At 37.9% G+C, this 22501-nt stretch overlaps 1 protein-coding gene and 1 pseudogene across 1 annotated transcript in view; both read left to right on the top strand.

Moving 5' to 3' along the window:
- Chrm2 (cholinergic receptor, muscarinic 2) overlaps positions 1-15352 on the top strand; it is a 130034-nt gene extending 114682 nt beyond the window's left edge. The window contains exon 2 of the mRNA XM_005405469.2: positions 12337-15352. Within this exon, the coding sequence (XP_005405526.1) occupies positions 12377-13777 (1401 nt within the window). The 5' untranslated portion in view covers positions 12337-12376 and the 3' untranslated portion in view covers positions 13778-15352. The remainder of the gene's footprint in view (positions 1-12336) is intronic.
- A 1856-nt stretch (positions 15353-17208) lies between these two features.
- LOC102011212 overlaps positions 17209-22501 on the top strand; it is a 35654-nt pseudogene continuing 30361 nt past the window's right edge.

Below are 22501 nucleotides of genomic sequence, written 5' to 3'. Positions count from 1 at the left end.
AGATGGCGTCTATTAAGTGAACTTATATGCACATGTATTTTAAAAGATGACCAGTAATGTTTATAAAGCCCAATCATCTTATCTTTACTTTTCACACCACTGTGCATTTCTATAAAGTGAGCAATACATTGATGAACTTTTCATTTCTTTCTATAGACAGTGCAACTGAAGCACACATAAAAATATGTGCCCTAAGTACATCTCACTACCTTTATCGGTAGTAAACTATTTGTACTGTTTTTATCTTTAGACTCAGAAGAAATCCACATCTATATGTACCTCCTCATCAGTTTAAAACTTCCGATCCCATGGGTTCTTATCTTGTTACCCTGGTAGACCATTCAAAGGAAACATTAACCTCTTCTTTAACTTTTCTCTACCCTTCACTGATTTTCTTTGCTCTCTCCCAAGCTGTTCTTGATCTGTTTCCCAGATATCCATGTTGCCATGTGCTCTGTGCTCTGCCCCAGCTTCCAAGAAAAGGCACGTGCACCACTGACAAAGCTCCCTAATGGAAGGCATTGCTGGGAACTGCTCCACTCCTGGAGAAAAACAGCTTTTATTCTAGCATCTTCTAGCAGAGCCCTAGCAAACCTCAATTTCCTTGCAAATTCGATTCACATTTTTAATTCAAAGCAATGAATTAACTAATTTAGAGTTATTAAACCAGCAGCCTGCCAGCTTCAGGAGGAAAGAAAAACAAAACAAAACAAAGCAAAATAAAAAGCCAGCTTCTCAAGATTGTGAGAGAGACACAGACACTGATTCAAATACAGCTGCCTCCTCTTACACAACTATCAGCAGCTCTCTGGCAACTGCTCCCCTTGCCTTTTCTTCTTCTCCCCCTGATGACCGACAACCTCCAGCCAGCCACGTCTCTCTGTTTGGAATCTACTGGCTCTGCTCATCCCTCACGCATCTTCAACTTCTGTTCAACCCCTGGGACAGAAAAGCCTGAGTGCTGCCCTGCAAATGCAGGTGGGATTGATTTTCCAAAGTCCAAAGACTGAGTATCCCCAGGCTCCATTCTGTTTATTCGCATCCACATCTCTTTCCCTTGTGCCAGCAAATAGCTAGTCTGTGCCAGGGCTGTAGAAAGACAAGGATCCTAGTTAAATCACATTTACGACTCTTTCCCTGTTAGTCATGGCAGTTTTCTAGGATAAGTGGTGTTTACAGTGTGTTTTGAAGAAGGGAAAAGATAGCTTGGCTGACACGGAGTGGAAGTTTGTCCCAGAATCACCAAGAATAGTATGATATTTGACCGGCAGCCAAAACAGCACACGTGTTTACACTGTAATAGGGCCTTGCAGAATCCTGATGTTTTTCACATTGAAAAAATTCATGAATTCCCTTCTATTTGTACTGCTGTGTGGATCAGACTGCTGCTTCAGCTACTTTCAATCTTTCCCATCATTTGCTTTCACATCCTTTTTCTTTTCTACAAAAGTACAACTTCTATAGAGTAATAGTCATAGACCTAAAAGGGAAAACTTGAAAAGGAATTTTTAGCGTGGCTTTTTTTCAAATATTTTTTCATAATGCATATCTAATAAAGTCTGCTATTACTTGCTTCAATTTCCTAAATGGGAACATCTCACACACTGATTCTAAAATACTTTGGACACATATTTTTTCTTTTTTTTTTTTTCTTTTTTTTTTTTTAATTTTTTTTTTATTTTAAGGATAAAAGGAGGGAAACATTAACAGACATACAACATTTTACAACATATCACAAGCACAATACAGACAATACAGAGTTCCAAACAAAGTGGTAGGGAATTAACAATGGTGGTTGTATTACATATTGATATCTTCAAAGTGGCTTCTCATGAAAACAGATATAGACATGCAATACTGGTCAACCAAAGACTCATTGACAGTTTCTTTCAGCATAGAAACAGCAGATAGAAGAACAACCATGTTATCTATCCTGTATATAGGCAGAGAGTTCATGAATAAAAACCAAATTGCACGTGAAACACTTGAAAGAATCAACAACTGGGATCTCATCCTACTGAAAAGCTTCTGCACATCTAAAGAAATCACCAGCAGAGTCAAAAGAAAACCAACAAACTTGGAAAAAATTTTAGCTGATTGTCCCTCAGACAAAGGGCTTCTATCTAGAACATATAAAGAATTAAAAAATTTCAGCCCCTCCAAATTCAAAGACCCAATCCAAAAATGGGCAGCTGAGATGAACACACATTTCTCAGACAAGGAGATACAAACGGCAAATAAATATATGAGAAAATGTTCAACATCATTAGTCATTCGAGAAATGCAAATTAAAACAACACTAAGATTCCACCTTACCCCAGTAAGAATGGCTAGCATTAAGAAATCAACCAATAACAAATGCTGGCGAGGCTGTGGAGAAATAGGAACCCTTCTCCACTGCTGGTGGGAATGCAGACTGGTGAAACCACTGTGGAAATCAGTTTGGAGATTCCTCCGAAAACTAGGTTTAGAGGTCCCATTCAACCCAGCTATCGCCCTGCTGGGTATTTTCCCAGAAGATCTAAAAACATCATATCACAGTGATATATGTGCACCTATGTTCATAGCAGCACAATTTGTAATTGCTAAAATGTGGAAGCAACCCAAATGTCCATCCACCGAGGATTGGATAAGAAAATTATGGTACTTTTATATAATGGAATATTACTCAGCTGTAAAGAAAGATAAACTCGAGGCCTTTATATTTAAATGGTCACAACTAGAGACCATACTCATAAGTGAAATAAATCAAACATACATGTGCAAGCACCGCATTGTGTCACTAGTGTAAAACTTGAAAGAGTTAAGTTAAACTCGGAGGTATGATAGACACTGTGAAATGATAGGAAACCACCGAAGAGAGAAGGGAAAGATGGACACATATTTTTTCTCAGATAACATGAGAAATGTGATATAGGCTAGTAAATGGCTAAGACTCATCCTGTGTTTCTGAACCTCCAGACTGTCGGGGTTAATGTCCTGGAGCAGACACCCACCACCAGGAGATTGCATTCTCCTGGCAAAAAGCTATAGTGTCGAAACTTGAGAAGATTATGCAAATACAAAAATACAAAAAAGTCAGGTGCACACAAAAAGTAAAAGAAAGGAAAAGTAGAAAAAAGAGGAGGCAAGAGATCCATAGTTAGGAAAGATTTCCAGGAAACCTTCTGAGTTTACTCCATCTTACTGGAAAAACCTTCCCCCCTAAATTTCTAGCTTTGGTATTTGCTATGATATTGGTCCACAATTGGAGATGACTAGATGTTTCCTCAGGAACTCTCCTACCCTGTCAGTTCCTCATGGTAAGAGAGTGTTCTAATATGTTGGGTGTGGCATAGGGATTCAGGAAGATATTTTGGAATGAAAATCAGAGGCCTGGAGTTGGAGCAGGGACCTTGCTCCTCTGTGTAGTCACCAGGTCATCATACCACTGATAACAGGGAGATTCAGGAGCTCAGAAAGAAAGCCTAGACATGCACCCTGGCTCAGGATGTACGCCTTGGCTAAAGGAAAACTTGATGAAAATGGGAAAACATGGCCACTCCCTCCTTTTTTTTTTTTTTTTTTCACTCCCTCCTTTTTGCTGTGATACTCTCAAAGCACTCCGAAGCACAGAAATATCCACACTGGCAGTTTTAAAGCCTGTACTACATGGTAGACGCAGGCCAGAGGTATACTTTATCTATGATAAACTTGGAAGACTTTCAAGGTTTGTAAGGGCCATTTTAATGTAAGCAAACTCTGTTACTACCAGCTACATCAGTATTGCAACTGTGTACCGTGAAACTTTTCTTTAACAAAAATGGTTTTGTCCTTTAAATATCTCCTCCTTATTTGTCTTTATCAGAGATGGACAAAGACTACCCAGAACACATAGCCATTTTTAACCATGTGTTCAAACAGCAGCAGAAATTAAGTATCTAAAGAAGTATATGCACTAAGATTACATTCTGCAAGAAAAAGTTTAACAAAGATAAACAATAACAAATTCAATTTCATGTGACTCACTCTGGATTTCCAAAATTTCTGCTTGTAATTACATTTAATTATATTATTATGCATTTATCTCTTTCTGGATGGCTCCCAACACGGGTTCAGTTTTTCCTGACTCTTTCTTTTCCTCTAGAGCCCTCTTGCAGTAACTCAGTTTCTGTATGGTAATGGGACAGAGTGATGATAATGTGGTCCTAGCATCAGGCAAACTTAAACTTGTGTTGTGGCTCCAGTACTTGCTGGATCTCTGTGCATTGTCATCTGTAAAGCTGGAAAAGAAAGTAATTCTTTTTACAGTTATTCTGAGAATTAAGCGATATAACATGCAAAAGATTCTAGTACTTAAGCTACTCATGAGGGGGTGAATTATTGCATCTCACAAAGCTATAGATGCATCAAGGGATGTGCTCATCCTGCCTGATCTGGGCTCATGTGAGTGAAATCTCTTTTGCTTTATTCAACTCTCCACTTGTCTTTAACGTATATCAGACCTTGTTTGTTTGAAGTAAACACTGTGGTTAGTATCATCTCTGTAACAACTCAGAAGAATCCATTCTTGCCAATATTTAGAACCTTGGCATCATCGATGTGGATGCTTTTGGGAGCAGCTGTTTATCAACTCATGTGGGTATGTACAATGCTGGGAACCAAAGCCAACACAACTGCACTATCACTGAGCACGTTTTTAGAAAACTGTTATGAATCTTGAGAGTCACATATTTTCATGAAGAGAATCCCACTTACTAGTTGCATATTTCAGTATGGATATCTTCCCCCAATGTCATTGCATTGGCTTGGCCATGATGATCCTCACTCTGGTGTCTAAATAAAGACTCCAATTTGATGCTAGAGCACAGGGTTTGGTTGTAGCAGGTCATTGGTAGTACCTAGGTGCAGTGTTAGCTACAAGAGATGGTCCCTCACACAAGTAATATGTACCTATAGTAGAGTTTGTGGTTGAGTGCTGTGTGTTTTGCTCTCAAATTACTTAACTCTTTGATCTTTAGTTCAACACTTCTTGACATTATAATAAAAACACTCACTGCTTTGAAACGTTTGCTGAAATATGTTAATTTCATTAATATTTTATTGATAATTGTTATTAATGTTTTTGTTAATTTAGTATCATCGATTATGATGTTAGTATTACTTCTACCAGTGTGCCTCATACATTCCAATTATTAGCATAGTTCTAACACAAACACACACACACACATACACACAATTTTCAGTGACCAGAAAGGGTGATTAATGTGTCCTAGTCACTTTTTTTTGTTACTGAGATAGAAGTCCTGAAGTGCACAGGAGAGAATTATTTTGGCTTAGCTTTCAGCCAAAGATAGGCTGCCGGCAATGAGGGAACACCATGGTGGGAGAGCCTGCCCCAGAGGAAAGCTGTTCAGATCATGGCAGCCAGAAAGCAAAGAGACAGACAAGAAGTTGGGCATGGAGGTATAAAATTCCAGGTCATTCCCCGGGGATCGGCCTGTTCTGACAAAGCCCCACTAACAAGTCAGCTAACACATCCTTATAATCCAGTAACTTTCTAAACACATGAGGCTTTGGAGCCTTTTTAGATATAAATCAGACCATTCTGACCCTGGATCCAAAAGATTGTCTTCCGTCTCTTTGTGCAAAATACCTCTAGTCCATCTCTAAGAGTTGGAAAATTCTTAACAGTTCCAGTACTGGTCAAAGGTCCCAGCCCACAGTCTCCTCTAAGACTGAAGCTAAAGACTCCATGAATCTTGCATTCTGCATGCCCATAAAACCAGCAACATGTGGATGATGCCAAGGATGCTGCCAGCTCAGCAGTATACAGGTTCACTTAGATCATGGCTACAGAGGCCTCTGACTGCCTGGACACCTGAGCACTGTGAACTGAATCTCAAAGAACCAATTCCCTATGTGGCCTTTCTGAGCAGGGGCTTGGGGGCTCTCTTTTTAAGTGAAAGTTTTACAGCCTTGCAACCTAGAGCCTAGAATGAGAAGCATCTTACATATTCCTCACAGGGTCATAAGGCATCATTTCTTTTGTACTGTTGCAAGATACTTGGCTTCTTTTTTTTTTACACAATATTTTTTATTAGTACATGTTTGCAATACATGTATTTTAGAGTCCCCTGGGGTAATGGGAACTGTATGTAATGCAACTTGTTTTTTTTAACCCCCCTCTCTTTTTCTCCTTCTCCCTCCTACTCTAAATCCCCTTTTCCTATTTTCATTCTTACTGAAATTATCAAACTTATGTTTACATTTACAGTATGTAATGTTTACATTCACTGACATTATTAGAATCTTGTAAAGGCATACCTTTATTCTACTTATTTCCTCATCCCCTCCCCTCACCCCTCACACCTCACCCTTAGCCCTATATCTTCTCCAAAGATCTTAAGACATCATACTGCAGGGGCTGGGGATTTAGCTCAGCAGCAAAAGCGCCTGCCTGGCAAGCACAAGGTCATGAGTTCGGTTCCCGGTACCGGAGAAAAACCAAAAAAAAAAAAAAAAAAAAAAAAAAAAAAAAAAGACATCATACTGCAGAAATACATGCATACTTGTTTATAGCATCACAGTTCACAATACCTAAACCCAGGAAACAGCCAGTATACCCACCAACAGATGATTGAATAAAGAAATCTATATCTATATATCTATATATCTATATATAATGGAATACTACTCATCTACAAAGAACGGTAAACTTGAGACATTTACAGGAAGACACATGCATCTGGAAAATATAACATTGAGTGAAACACACCAGACACATAAGCTTAAATACTGTATTTAGCTCTTATTTGAATGACGCACAGTACAATCAAAAAGAATAATGAAGGAAAGATAGGAGACTAGGGGATGATCTCCTGACCTCTTTTTAATGCGAATCTTTTAGTAACCAGGCTCTTCATAGCACCAAATTTTCAAGCAATTCTTTTTCAGCTAAACTCCAAACTTTTCAAATGGGCTTTTTGCTACTGATTTTTAATGTAGCTCAAACTAAAATCCACCAACAATACCCTTACCACACCTTGAATGCTGGCTGCCTTGAAATTTCCTCCACCACATTAATTAGTCTGCTACCCTTAATCTTGGTCTCTAGCAAAGTCTCAGGACACAGGGAAGTTCTCTGCCAGAATGTAATGGTCTTGAGTCTCTCATTGGAGTTCTTATTTCTAACTGAAACCTGTTGAACCTGGTCTTTGCCACCTGAATTTCTATGAGAATGCTGGTCCTGTGGCCCCTGATAAGAATGTCTCACCAAGCTTGGCTTATAGCCTTCCAGGATTCCTCAGGAAGATAGCTAAAATCTTTCCAAATGTTTACAAACTAGTCCTAAAAACCACTAAAAGCACATGGTCAGGCAGTCACAGCAATAACCAGTACCCAAATATCTTAATAATTTTTCTCATCACTGAGACATAGCACCCAACATTCATTACTTAAAGGAGGAGAGGTTATTTTAGCCAGTTCATGGTAGGCTGGCTCCAAAGCAGGAAGATCTGGGGAAAGGGCTTGCCACAAGGGAGAGCTGCTAAATTCATGATAGGCAGGAAGCAGAGACAAAGGGTGGAGCCGGGGAGGGAAATAAATCCAAGTACAACCATTCCACATATTTCAACAAATCTAATGTTTGACATTTATAGCTCATGGCTGAAAGACATTGTGTCACTTTGACCCTTGCTACAACTCCAAAACTAAAAGGCGATTATTATTATTCTTGTTTGAGCAAAAAGAAAAGTAAGGCTCACTGCACTTAAGTGACATGCTCAGAGTTACACAGCTAATTACCAGCAGAGAGAGTACCCATGACTGTGTGAATAAATATTGAACCATGACACATTTATCTCTGCTATGCGCGGGGACTCAAGTAACCAAGAAAAACAGCAGAAAATTTTTCATCTCATAAATTTCCATAGTAATTCCAGAACTTAGTTATAAACTAAATTGTAAAATACCAGATGGACTCTTATTATACACTTGCCATATTAAGGCACAGAGTCCTTTGAAGGTCATATTAATTGTTTAGTCTGTTGTGATTATGTTGTTTCATCAGCGATGTAACAATTATGGCTTTAATAACACCCTGTGGTGCCAGGACGGAAGGAAAAGATTTTACAGCAGTTTAGACAGCAGAGAGACAAAAGCTGATGAAAGAGATGCCTTTCATGGAAAAGGAATGGCCCTTGGTCCTGCAGAGTATCTTTCTCACCCTGGAATGCCACTCTTCAAACACTTGTGCTCCTTTCTAAGAGGAATGATTTCCATTTTTAAATAACAATGTCTCTATAACTTAGTAATTACTATTGCTCTCAAAATCCAGCAGCTCTAATAACAACTAAGTATATTAATATCACATACATTTACTGTTTTTCCTAACAATTCCAGGTTCTCCAATACAATCATTCTTAGCTAGCAACCTTTAGGCGTAGTTTATCACTGTGCTGATGCCCAAGAATTTCACATACTACTGAATAAACTATAATTCTTCAAAGGGGAAGAGAGACAGAGACAGAATATCTAACCAGAAGGGGAAGAGGTTGATTATTATTGTAGATCATTTGCTTGCCAGACTTGTAATCAAGGACAAATCGCTTAACTTCTTTTATGACCTCAAATTTCTTGTTCATATAGAGATGATAGACTGTGTTTCATGTATTTCTATAATTGTTAATGTTTAGTGAGATAATATATATTTGTGATGGAGACCACAACAAAGTGGCTGTGAGAAAGATTTAAAATTAACCGACTGGCTTTTCATGTTTACTTCTGAGTCTGTCGGAAGCCCGGGTCCTTTGTCTGGAGATGGGCAGCGGATTTGCAGTAAGTGAACCTTTATAAATCATTGGTCCCAACTGAGGCCTGTAGCAGTCTGTGATGTCATAAAGCCTCAAAGGACAAGGCAAGAACACACAGCTAAGGACACTTGGCTCCAACCCCAATTAACTAGACAAAGACTGTAGCCACAGGCATCTCACTCTTGGGGTGAAGGTCTTCCTGGAAATAGCATAATTCTCCCAAATTAACATAATTTATTACTTGGAGAAGTCCTTGAACTGACTCCCAAGGTCCTGCACAGTTCCCAAGCTTTTCTCAGTATTCCCCTCCTTTGTTTGAAAACCAGATAAATACAGCCCACCTAGACAAGGTCTTTGTCTCAGCTCCCAGAGAATCTCAAATTCTGCTAGAGAGATGTTGGCTATTAATCCTCCTGGAGGCCTAAAATCATACCACTTGTCTCTTTTATTTAAGCTTTCACTATCCATTTGTTTGGGAAGTTGCATGCCTGATCAGACCATAATATATTTGAAAGACACAAGACTGAATTTTCCTTGAATCATTTTTATATTAAAAAAGTAATGCATGTCATTGGATAAAAAAGAGAAAGCATAGAGAGGGAAAACAAGCAAACAAATAATGAGGAAGGGGCAGAGTAAGAATCAAATAGCTAGGTTACTGTGATGATACAGAATCATTACATAGTGTCACATATGACAAGCGCCAGAGAACTGTGGCTAAATCTCTTACTCTTCTACTTGAAGCTATAAAAACAAAAGATTGAACTACTGGATTTCAAATGCCCACTTTTCAATCTAAATTTTGAATATTATTTCTAGAAGACATTTACAAATATTTTCTGAAAACTAGTATATTGCTCTATACTTTATCAAAGGGAATGTGAAATAATACTCGTGTCAAAGATGATATTTAACAACTGGCATTTTTAATAAGAGCTAATTAAAATTAACATTTCATGAAATATATACACAAACAGCTCAGTTCCAAACTGACTGTGAATTTGTGTGGTAAACAGAAAAATGTGGTACTTATAAACAAGTCAGAATTCTGATCTTATAGTGATGCTGGCTATTAAGGATTTGTTGGAATGATGATAGGCACAGTGAAATTATTTTGTTTGACTGGACTGGAGGAAAAACAGTATGGAAAAAATTTTTAAACAATTTTACTGATGGAGAACTCCATTCTGATAACTTCATTCTGATTAAACCTTTCAATGAACTATGGGCTTCTTTCTCTGGATATAAAATCATACAAACACAAACATACACATACATGACATCATCTAGTGACCTTATTGCATATAATGATTATATCCTATAATTATCTGTGCCTCTGTGCTTTGCTTTATCTTATAGTCTCCTAATGCACAAGTCTCTATACCAAAGGCAGGACTCACGTACATCTCTTTTAACAGCTATATAATATGCCCTTACAAGACTATTCTATACTATATTTAATAATTCTTTATCAATCATCAAATTTAATATTTCAATTGTAGTTTTTTTGCTGGCATTACAGAATGAACATTTTTAGTAGACCCCCTCTGTATATTTCTATGATTGCAGCTGAGAAACAAATTTCAAGATACAGGATTCCCAAGTAATACGTTTCCAAATAAATTTAAGGTTTTATACATATTCGGTTGAATTTTTATTTAAAATTTTCATAGATGCAAATAAATTTCCCTTCATGGAAGTTAGCCACATATTCATACCAAAAGAATTTAAGAATACTTAAATACTTTCTAGTTTTTGTAGAAAATACTTCACTTGTTTGAGTTTGCATTTTAAAATTGTGAGGTTGATTACTTTTTACAAATTTAACAATGTTTAACATTTTTCTTTTGTCTAATTAGCACACCAATATTTTAGATTGTTAGACTTTTGTCTTTCCTTTGTTCCAAACTCTTTTTTATTTAGACAAAAATAGTACATCTCTTGTATGTATTTTACAAACATTTTCTCTACTATTTATTTGTGTTTCTTTTATGCATCAGTTTTAAATGATTGTGTAGTACTTATATATATTTTTCTTATGGTTTGTGAAGTTGAGGAGTCTTATTCTGATGAAGACCCTGATCAAAGGGTAGTTTTTATATTTTAAAATGTTTGAAGATAATTTGTTTTCTGGAGCAGAGTAAACCATTTGTTTAAACATTACTTGTGCTATGAGGATACGAACCGAAATATTTTCTGCATAGATTTCAAAGGATAAGCCACATCTACCCCTGTACCCTAAAACACTGCTTTGTAATTAGTGCTCTCAGAAAAGATTTCAAAATTTTGAAGTAAAAACAAGTGATTTCTCAGTATCTAATCTTTTTTCTGCCATACAGCTCACAGTAATTTTAGCTAGAGGGATGGAGCTTGGACTAGCTTTTCCCTCAGATTCCTCTTCAAAAATGTGTCACAGTTCTTCCAGTGAACTCTTAACTTCTTGTCCTGAATTACCACCACACTTTACTCAACTGTCACCTGACTTTGACATGATTATTCCAAAGTTAGTGATGGTAATTCATTTAAGTGTAGCAGACTTAGAAGTGCACTTAAGTTTAATAATTGTGGTTTTATCAGCCTATCTTTGTCACTGGAGCTTATATTTCTCACAAGCAAGGACTCTGTCTTAATCTTCATTGAGAGCTGAGAATAAGTCATGATGCCTGAATAAAGTGGCTCCATAGATATGTGAAGACAAAGTGAAAGAATTAATCATTGAATACATTTAAGTCTCGTAAACTCATCCCTATCACTGATGCGGTATATGATCTTACATCAATTTCTTCATCTTTTTGGGCCACAATTTTCTCTTCAATAAGACTGAAGTTTTGACGGAAAGTGTAATAAGATAATAGATTTAATAGCAGTTTGAAAAAGCAAACTCTCAAAAAATGGGCACAACCCTATTGTGATTTAAATAGCAATGATTATTTTGCAAGATATGGAATAATGGAAATTCTACTGCTAATGCTAAATGAGTCCAATTCCAAAACAGAGGTCAAATAAAATAACTTTCATTGGGGAAGTACATTGGAAAATAAAGGATTTTACTTGTTTTTATCATCCCCGTCACTGGTATTATGCAAAAGGCTTCGGGTGAGCAGGACAAAAACTTCTATTGACTATAAAAATCACACTTTCAATTTTATGCTTTTCCCATAATTGTGTCCTTTCATTGCTTTATTAATTTCTATGCCCTTTCCAGAAATCTCTGGGTGCTTTGGAAAGTTTTATGCATAATTTTGGTTTATTTAGTTCAAATCATCAGGATTATGCTCTGTTTATTGATTGAAGGGATAAGTAGAAAGATGATAGATAACCATATCTCTATATGGTGACATTCGCAATGTTATTGAACTTTACCAGCTTGAAAGGTCCTTTTGAATCCTCCGTTTAAAGTTTTTGCCTTGTAAAGAGGGAATTGTACAGTAAACATTCAAAAGAAGGAACATTCTGAGGTAAAGCAATGCAAAAGGAAGAAGCCAGATGCATTTTACAGCAATGTTTATATCGTATTTGTTAATCTTATTCTATCTCCTTACAGGTTTAAATGCTTATTTGACTACTTGTCTACTGAATACAAAATGAATAATTCAACAAACTCCTCCAATAATAGCCTGGCCATTACCAGTCCTTATAAGACATTTGAAGTGGTATTTATTGTCCTTGTGGCTGGATCCCTCAGTTTGGTGACTATTATTGGGAACATCCTGGTCATGGTTTCCATTAAAGTTAACCGCCACCTGCAGACCGTCAACAATTACTTTTTGTTCAGCCTGGCCTGTGCTGACCTCATCATAGGTGTTTTCTCCATGAACCTGTACACCCTCTACACTGTGATTGGCTACTGGCCTCTGGGACCTGTGGTGTGTGACCTTTGGTTAGCATTGGACTATGTGGTCAGCAATGCCTCAGTCATGAACCTGCTCATCATCAGTTTTGACAGGTACTTCTGTGTCACAAAACCTTTGACCTACCCAGTTAAGCGGACCACAAAAATGGCAGGAATGATGATTGCTGCTGCCTGGGTCCTGTCCTTCATCCTCTGGGCTCCAGCTATCCTCTTCTGGCAGTTCATCGTAGGGGTGAGAACTGTGGAGGATGGAGAATGCTACATCCAGTTCTTTTCCAATGCTGCCGTCACCTTTGGCACTGCCATCGCAGCCTTCTACTTGCCAGTAATCATCATGACTGTGCTGTATTGGCATATATCCCGAGCCAGCAAGAGCAGAATAAAGAAGGAGAAGAAGGAGCCCGTGGCCAACCAAGACCCAGTGTCTCCAAGTCTGGTGCAAGGAAGAATAGTGAAGCCAAACAACAACGACATGCCCGGCAGCGACGGTGCCCTGGAGCACAACAAAATCCAGAACGGCAAGGCCCCCAGAGGTGCTGTGACTGAAAACTGTGTCCAGGGGGAGGAGAAGGAGAGCTCCAATGACTCCACCTCAGTCAGTGCCGTCGCCTCCAATATGAGAGATGATGAAATAACCCAGGATGAGAACACAGTATCCACTTCCCTGGGCCATTCTAAAGATGAGAACTCTAAGCAAACGTGCATCAAAATCGTCACCAAGACGCAAAAAGGGGACTTATGCACCCCGAGTCATACCACTGTGGAGCTAGTTGGGTCTTCGGGTCAGAACGGAGATGAAAAACAGAACATCGTGGCCCGCAAGATTGTGAAGATGACTAAGCAACCTGCAAAAAAGAAGCCTCCTCCCTCCCGGGAAAAGAAAGTGACCAGGACAATCTTGGCTATTCTGCTGGCTTTCATCATCACCTGGGCCCCGTACAATGTCATGGTGCTCATTAACACCTTCTGCGCACCCTGCATTCCTAACACGGTGTGGACAATTGGTTACTGGCTCTGTTACATCAACAGCACTATCAACCCTGCCTGCTATGCACTTTGCAACGCCACCTTCAAGAAGACCTTTAAACACCTCCTCATGTGTCATTACAAGAACATAGGCGCGACGAGGTAAAACAGTCTTACAAAGAAAGGCTGCCAAAGGGAGCTTGAGAAGAATATAAAAGATGAACGAGCTCCCAGGTTTAATATCTCTGCCATTGCACTTTATAGTCTCATTATGGAATGTGCAATTAAGGAGCTGAACTGTGCCACTCCACTCCTGCCCATCAAAAATCTTGTACCTTATAAACCCAATCAGTTAGGAGCAATGGGACAACGAGACATGACGGCATCACTGATTTAAGGGGCAATCTCCACTGTCTCCTACTTTCCTGCGAAGGGCTTCTGAATCTACATTTTACCAGTCTCTGCACAAGAATAACGTCTATCTCTTTGTTTCTCTTCGTTGTTGTTCTCATGGGTCTGCTGGAGGGTGAAACACCCGTCACAGGCTGACGCGGAGACTTGAACATAAAGAGTGGACACCACACAAAGGAGATGTGAGGAAAGCAGTCAAAAGGGTGCAGATGTGGTCTCCAGGGTATTGTGTCTTCTGTTCCTATTGTGTGATATGATTTGCAGGATTGTAATGTAATTGATGCTTGTTTTGTCACCATTTTCTTTTCCTCCCATAAAAAGCAACCAAACAAACACAGACTCCAAGCAGGGCTCACCATTTTTTCCCTCAGTACAGCATTACATTTGTGCTTGTGTGTTCTGCATTGTGTGTCAGTAACATCTGCAGAATTTTCAGTAAATCCAACTAAAACCTGCTACATGAATGGGCACTTCAGCCATTCCCAGCGCGACCTTGGTATTCTTGGGGGTTATAAATACCTATAAGCATTTAGATCACCTATGACATTTTCTATAAAAGTTTTTCACCGATATGTTCTGTTTCCTCAGCCAGCCATTGTTTTGACAGAATAAGTCTACTTAAAACATCAATGTGCTTGAGAATCAAAAGCATTCCAAAATTAATTTCATCAATTAAAAAAAAATGTTCAATCTAGCGGGAGCGAGTTCACTGGGGCCAAGTGGATTTTGAAATGAGAAAATAGATGGTGAAAAGGGCATTGCGCTTGACCGGGCACCTCCCTGACCCGTGTATGAAATGTTAACTTGTATAACACGAACTCCTGACTTTGCCAGCAGGAAGAAGATGCTGCTTTATCCATTTTGAATCCTAAACAAGATTAGATGACTGGGGCAGTCCCAAGAGACTAAGACCTTCTGTTCGAAGCCTGCTAATGGATGATATTTCAATTATTAGCAAGGATGACTATACTTTTTCTACGATGTAGTGAAAGGGGAAATTGTATTTGGTGAAAATATTTGGTGAAACTATACAGTCCATGTTCCTCAAATTGTCAGTTCTCTTTAAGATCATCTACCTTCAAAATTCTTCAATCTGTAGCATCTTAGTAAACTTTGTGATCGAAACCTAGTGGCTACAGATGCCAAACAAGCTCACAGGCTATGATAGAAAAATATAGGTGGCCCTTCTTACATCCTTTCTCTCCATCTAATTCTAAGCCATGAAAAAGCCATGTCAGAAACTACTATTCAAGTGATACAATTATATAAAATATTGTCCGTGTTGAGACTTTTCATTTGACAGTTGAAATAAATACAGGATTTGATTGATTCCCATTTTTCTGTTTATTTTATCTCTCATATCTTTTTACATTACTCACTTGTGTCTTCCAGTCACATTTTCTGAAGATGGCCCAATTGATAGAAATTAAATTTATAAATACCTTTTCAAATTGCATATTCTGCTTTATGATATCATGCCCAGCAATATTGATAGGAGCTATAAGGTGAATATGTCAGTATTAAGTCTCAGAATTTCTGGGGGTTTTTTGCTCTGTTTTCTTGTTTTGTTTTGCTTTGTTTTGTTTTGTTTTGCTTTGTCTTTTTGAGCCAGGGTCTTGCTGTGCACTTCAGGCTATCCTTGAACTCCCTTTGTAGCCCAGGCTGGCCTTGAACTTGCAGTGACCCTCCTGCCTCAATCTCCGGAGTGCTGGGATTATAGGCATGTGTCACCACACCCAGCAAGCTTCAGAACTTCTTAGCACTATTTTGTATGCCTTTTCTCCTTACTGGCATCTCAATAATTTGGAGAGTTTTTTAAAAACTAAGCACAGGGGAAAAAAAACAAAAAGTTGTAAGAAGCCAATTGCCAACAATATTTGAACATGTTATTTATAAAAATAACTTCCAGCTTGAGTAATTTCACTTGTTTCTCTCCAAAATCTCTGTGTATATACTTATAGCAGCAGTTCATTTAATCCCTTTAGTCCACAGTCATATCAATGTATACTTTTACCATTTTTTTTTTTTTTTTTTTTTTTGGTTTTTCAAGACAAGGTCTTGATCTGTAGTCCAGGCTGAATTTGAACTCACTATGTAGCCCAGGCTGGCCTCAAACTCGCAGCAATCCTCCTGCTCCAGCCTCCAGAGTGCTAAGCTTATAGGCATGCACCCCCATGCCTCACTACTTTAACATTTTAAATCCACATTCCACCTTTATTTTTATTTGTTCAAATCAAATAATGAATTGAGCAGAAAGAACACAAGGCCAATGAGCTTCTTGATTTTTTGGAAACAAAAAAATGGCCTGTTGTTTCACTTTTTAAATATGCTCCATTATTTGATATGGATTTAACTTCAGTTCGGGTAAACTTTCCGAAGCTCAAGAGTCAGGTTTGGAGGTCCGGTTTTGTTTGCTGTATCAACTAACTCATCATGAACCCAACTGTCTTATACTAGTTGCACCGTATCCATCCCTTCCTTCTGTCTGCTCTTATATGTGCCCAATCTATAACTTTATTGAAAGTGAAGCTATTACATTCAAGAAAATAATTAAAGATAAACAATGCTATGGAAACCTTCCCAATCAGAATCAGAACCTGGGAGAGTTGAAGATGAGTCGAACAATAGAGTCTATACTCAATGATTTGCATTAACCATTACTGATTTTGCTTATTCAGTGACTCAGTCAGGGGCAATATCCCCGAGGAGACACTGACTAAGATACAGAGGTATCTTTCATTGTCAAAAGTGGGAGGAAGCATTGGTCCAGTGCAGAGGAGCCTGCATTGTTGCTGTGGCTGCTGAGCAGGCTACAATGCACACCATTTCCAAACAAAAAACAACAAGTAGCTGCCCCAAAGTATCCATACTGTCAAGGCGGAGAAACTCTTGTTTTATTATGAAATTTCTAACGTTTTCCTCCTGTAAGTGGAAAACTAATCTTAGTCCAGTTTTAGAAGATCAATGTAAATTGCTTACCTGTTGGGGTAAAAGGTAGTACTCACCAATCATGTGTCAGCAACTCTTGTTCACTGAGTCTGGCATAATGGCAAGCACTGATTTGGAGCACAGGCCACATCTGTATATTCAAAGTCACCAGGACATCCGCATTCTTTTCAGCCTCTTAGCGCCTGATCATAATCGCCACAGAGTATACTCAAGAGATTGCAGCCCTTCCTCATCAACATGGCTGCAGTTGCTATGGTGAGTTTCACCTGGAGCTGCCATTTTTCCTTTCAATGTAATGAAATACTCCTTTAAAAACAATACGATTCATCTCTTTTGTTCTCCCTCAAAACATCGGTATCTGTTCAGTATCTATTTCTTCTCTTCTTACAGCAATAATGTAAATATACAAGAGTGATCTTCTAAGAAGAATTTAAGAATGCAAAGAGAGCCAGTTCATTTCTTAATAAAAGAAATGATTGTCCTTTTATCAGTTCACCATTAGTTTAATGTCAAATCTCAAATATTAGGTCAAAATCACCAATAAAATGAATTACCAGAAATAAAATCTCTCATGTGACTCGCAGAAGCTGGAGGTCCCACACACCCCCGCTTTTTGTCCACTCGTTGCTTTTCAGTTCTGAAACGACAACACTGGGGGAGGTGGAGGTTCAAACTGATGGCAGTAGTTACTTAGCAATGGAGTCTACTTTTATTTCCTCCTACTTAGTTCATTGACAGTTACCTCCTCCCACGAGTTTGATATTATTCCTTCCAAAAAACATAGCACTGGTATTCAAATAGATTAGGAAAGCACCCACAGCTGGATGAACTTGTGCAAAGCATATTTTCAGCATGTATATACAGTACCACGCCTCTTCAATATGCTTTTGTTAAAGGGGTGCACGCTGTAGCATGAACTATGTGCATATTTAATGTATCTTCCTGGAATATGCTGTATGCTTAATATATATATAAAATATATATTCTATAAATAAAATAATAAAATGTACAATAGAAATACATATTTCTGTATGCAAATAAATATATTGTACACAAAATCTTAATATGCAATGTGGTATATGTTGTTTCACAGTATTAAAAGTAGATTCCATGTGTCCCAATTTCCAAGACAGTTGTATTTGCATTTGAAGGAAGAGATTTCAGAAGAGCCCAAAGCCTGTATCAAACTGCTTCATAATCTTGGAGAGCCTGACACTGATTTTAAATATCTCTCAGAGAAGTAAATTAATAAATTGTGCTGGCATCACCCCCATGACAACCGTGCTGTCTTCTGTGCCCTACAGGGCTGTGATGAGCAGCTTCCCAGCTGCTGTGGGCCCAGCAGCTGTGTTGATCTCGTGTCTGATTGCCTGATGAGGCTGCGGCCAACCCAATCTCGTACAGTTTCACTCTTTTTCAAATTGACTGATTTTAGTGAAATAAAAAATAATCAGACTGGGAGAAAAAGATGACCTTCAGAATGTTGTTTTTTTTTTTAATGTAACAAACAAGGTAACGATTCTACGAGCACCGTGTTTTGTAAACCACCGTTTTTCAATTTGAGTCTGCCTCCATACATGAAATGGCAAAAGAGTAAATGAAGTATGAAATGTAAGCTTCTTCGTGAAAGTACACAACAGTTTGTTTCTACATGTCCGACATTTCCCATGGTGATCCTCCTCCATTCTCTCTTGTGCACACCCTACCCACCGTCCTCAGAGCTCTTGGCCATTAGCACAAATTTATTGATATAAGTTGATGCTGTGCAGGCCTTCCCAGGAGATGCCTGCATTTTAATAGGAAAACTGTGAAGTGTCAACATGTGAAAGGTTATTATTATAATCCTTAGCCACCAAACTACAATGGTAAAGATGTTTTCCAATTAATTCTAGTTCTCTTTATAGTTTCTGGCATATAGTAGCCATGTTGATAAATGTACTTGAAGTACCATCAGCATGTAAGACTCCAAAGTGAAATACAGCAGCTGTTTGAGTTCTACCTGTATCTATAATATATGCACTATGAAAATATTCTGAATATAACTTTTCTAACCGTTGCATCTTATATTTTTATACCATGTTTCTATTTACTATCTTCATATGAATCAAATATTGCATTATTTTGTTGTTTAGAATGGCTGTCAAGTAAAAAACATTTGCATTTAGAGGAATTCTCAATTGGTTCTTACACACATAGACACAATCACACATACTCAGACACACAACCCAAATATATGTACACAAGTATATGCAAAATGCACATACATGCATACAAACATACATACATATGAACATGCATAAATAAGTCTCACCTTTTATATATTGACAGTGCTAAGCTCTCTACTACTTTAAAAAACATTTGGAATATTCTAGAGTTCAGTGAGTGGTGTTAAAGAAAAGGTTCTACTCTCTCCTGTTTGTGTTATAAGCAACTGACTGCCGAATTTTCTCAGACTTGTCAGATCACATGAGTTTCAGCTTGCGTTTTCCACCAACAACTTCCTAGTCATCTCTTCACTGAATTCCCATGATCCTATGGAATCATAGTGCAAAACATGAATAGATAAAAAAAACACATCATAACACAAAGAAGACTCATCAGGGGGTTCGGACCCTCACAAGGTGTGCCCTGCATGCTGGACAACTGTGTAGTGCAGTGACTTTTTAGTCAGCTCAATATCCTGCTGCCTGAGAAGAGTGTGGAAGTGAGAATTCTCTATACACACCTTCTGAAATCCCTCCAGATGTTCTTTTCAGGCTTACAGCCCTTTAAACCAGTGAATGATAGATAAATTTAGAATGTTACTTACTCTGAAATAGATCAACAAATGTCCATAACGCCTTATACACTGAGTTAGCAATAAGTAAACCAGGCCTTCAGTTGCCATACGGAAGGTCATGCAAGATTGCCAGTTTGCTTATTCTGGAAGGTCCTTACTATACTGGATTATTAATAAAGTAAAGGGAATCATTTAAAGACCAGATGTTCAGTAGCTGAATATAACCAGTTCTTTTTTTCTCAACAGTATTTGTAAACTTAACCTTGCTATAAACTACAATATAAACAATTTTGTGTTCAGGCAGAAAACAATGAGGCATAAAATTAAGAATGAAATATGAACAGCAAAAATATGCCAAGTCTCAATGACCAAAAATAAAACAACTCATTCCTAAACACTTTCAAAGGAAAGACAAAGGTTTAAAGTAACTTCTTTTTCCATCTTGGTTGTATTTTTATCTTATATCTACTCTCCTTTGGGAATGTTTGCTAAATTCTTCATTCATGGTGTTTTCAAGGTAAGAGTATAAATGTTTTGAAATGCAAGCACAAAACAGCTGTTTTCCTCAGTTTTGTGGTAGTTCACATATTGCTACTGCAGTAAAAATAACTTTCAATACCAATACCATTATCTGCTGATAATAAAAATACCAATAAACGACTAATTCTGAAACAAGGTAATACAGCAAAAATACCATTTTGATTTAAAAAGTAATTCGTGTTCATGATGGTTTGATTATGTCATTATTATGAACAACATGGTGTCCATTACCTTTGCGGTCTCATGGGCTCCTTCATTGCTTTTCCTCTGTATGCTAAGCATTGGTCACTTAAGCCAGGCTATGTGGGAACAGGAACACACACAATGATCAGCCAGGTACTTGTCATAATAAACTACTGGTCCAAAATCAAAGATCCAAAGCCCAACAAGCCCTTTGTTGAATACTGTGTAATGTTGGGAGGATCAAGGTTGGGAGGATCAAGGAGTGATTATATTATTGAAAATTTTAACACGATGAAAAAGGGAATTAAAGTTTCTGTTTAATGTGTATATACCTACTATATAACATTTTAGCAGACAAATAATATTCCTTGCCACATAGATATGAACTATTTTTTGTAACTGGTAAGTTTGGATTATAAGGTTATACTAGCTATGTGAATCTTAAAAATCTGTTATGACAAAAGTACCTGGTCTCTCTCTCAAATGTAAGACATTTTCATTAGCGAGAGAAGCACACACACAATATGGAATACTAGTCTTTTAAAGATCCTGTAACAATACAGTTATTCAAATTAAATAAATGTGAATTCCCATCACATGGTAAGATTAGTAAATGATGTACACACTGGAATAATTTTAAAACATATATTCTTGATGCCAAATTTTATACTTTTTAAATTGTATAAATATAATTTTATCATATGGTTAAAAACAATTCAATATTTACAAAATGAATTGGATGCAGATACTTTACTATAAATTTCATGTATTTATACGTTTGTATAATTATATGCATGCTGTACATTTTATTTATATAAGAAAAAGAACATGTTTAAAGAGAGAAAAGTAAGAATTTAATGGAATATTGTTCACAAAAGCAAGGCATGAGCTACTCATCAATGGAAAATATTCAACATACCAAGGGAGCGCTGGCCCGAGTGTTGATGGTACATGAATGCAAAGACATCCCAGTTTCCAAATTTGGAGCTGAAGAAAGAGTGATGCCAAATTCCAGCAAGAGTTGGAAAATAACAAGTACATGTCATGCCCATAGCTGTGTTTCTGTGAAACTGTCATCCTAAATGAGGTATTATAGTAGTCAGAAAGCACAACAAATAAAAAATAAAATGTTTTGCTTGTTTTCGGCAAATGACCATCACGTTTAAACATAGTCGTAAACATCTTAGAAATCAGACTGGATATCCCTGGGTGCTCTGCAGGAAAGACTGCCAATTAGTGCTGATCCAGCATGGCTTCAATACAAGTTAGTGGTTCCTCTGACTCTGCCCTTGAAGACTTTCATTTTATGTTCTCTATGTAGCAAATAAATATTGCTCCAGGCTACTCTTTCCATCCACTGCCCACACATTTCTAAAATTCCCAAAGTGTTGGATAGGAGGAGAACAGGCTTGCTCAGGTTGTATAGAAGTACTCTGTGGCCTCAGTATGTAGGGAGGCTTCTCTGTTTTTGTGTTCTTTTCCCAGTGAATTGGGATGTAGATCTGGACATAGACTGGAATTCTTTTCCTCTTTTCAAAAAAGGAGAGAAGACCTAAAACCCACACAAACTAACGTGAAATATTCCCAAGCATATATAGACCCAGAAGTACCACAGTGTCTAGGCTTGGAGCTAATCATGTTCTTGCCAACAAGGCAATGCCAATGCCAATCCTAGGAAGCTTTCACCTGGATGTACACAGGGACTCAAGGGTATGGCAAATTCAGGCCATTTGAACCTTGGGATTGATTGAATCCTAATTTACTGTCTATTATCTCCTTTCTACTGTCTAGCAGAAGATCATAAAGACTGAGCTTTAGCTTCTCAAGCAGGAAGCAGATCAACTTCCTTGGCTCTTTATCCTCAGTACCATCCCATCTCCTCCTTCTCCTCTCCCATCAGGACCTCATCCACCTCAGATTTTATTTTCATCTTACATGGGACAAGATATAAATAAGAAATATCATCACTAGGCCCATCATCATGATTGCATGTCAGACCAGGCCATTATATGTTACTGTCCAACCACT

The sequence above is a fragment of the Chinchilla lanigera genome, unplaced genomic scaffold, assembly GCF_000276665.1.
Source record: "Chinchilla lanigera isolate Chin_1 unplaced genomic scaffold, ChiLan1.0 scaffold00093, whole genome shotgun sequence".
Taxonomy (NCBI): domain Eukaryota; kingdom Metazoa; phylum Chordata; class Mammalia; order Rodentia; family Chinchillidae; genus Chinchilla; species Chinchilla lanigera.
Note: the sequence above shows the minus strand (reverse complement) of the source record. Positions and strands in the feature narration are given on the sequence as shown.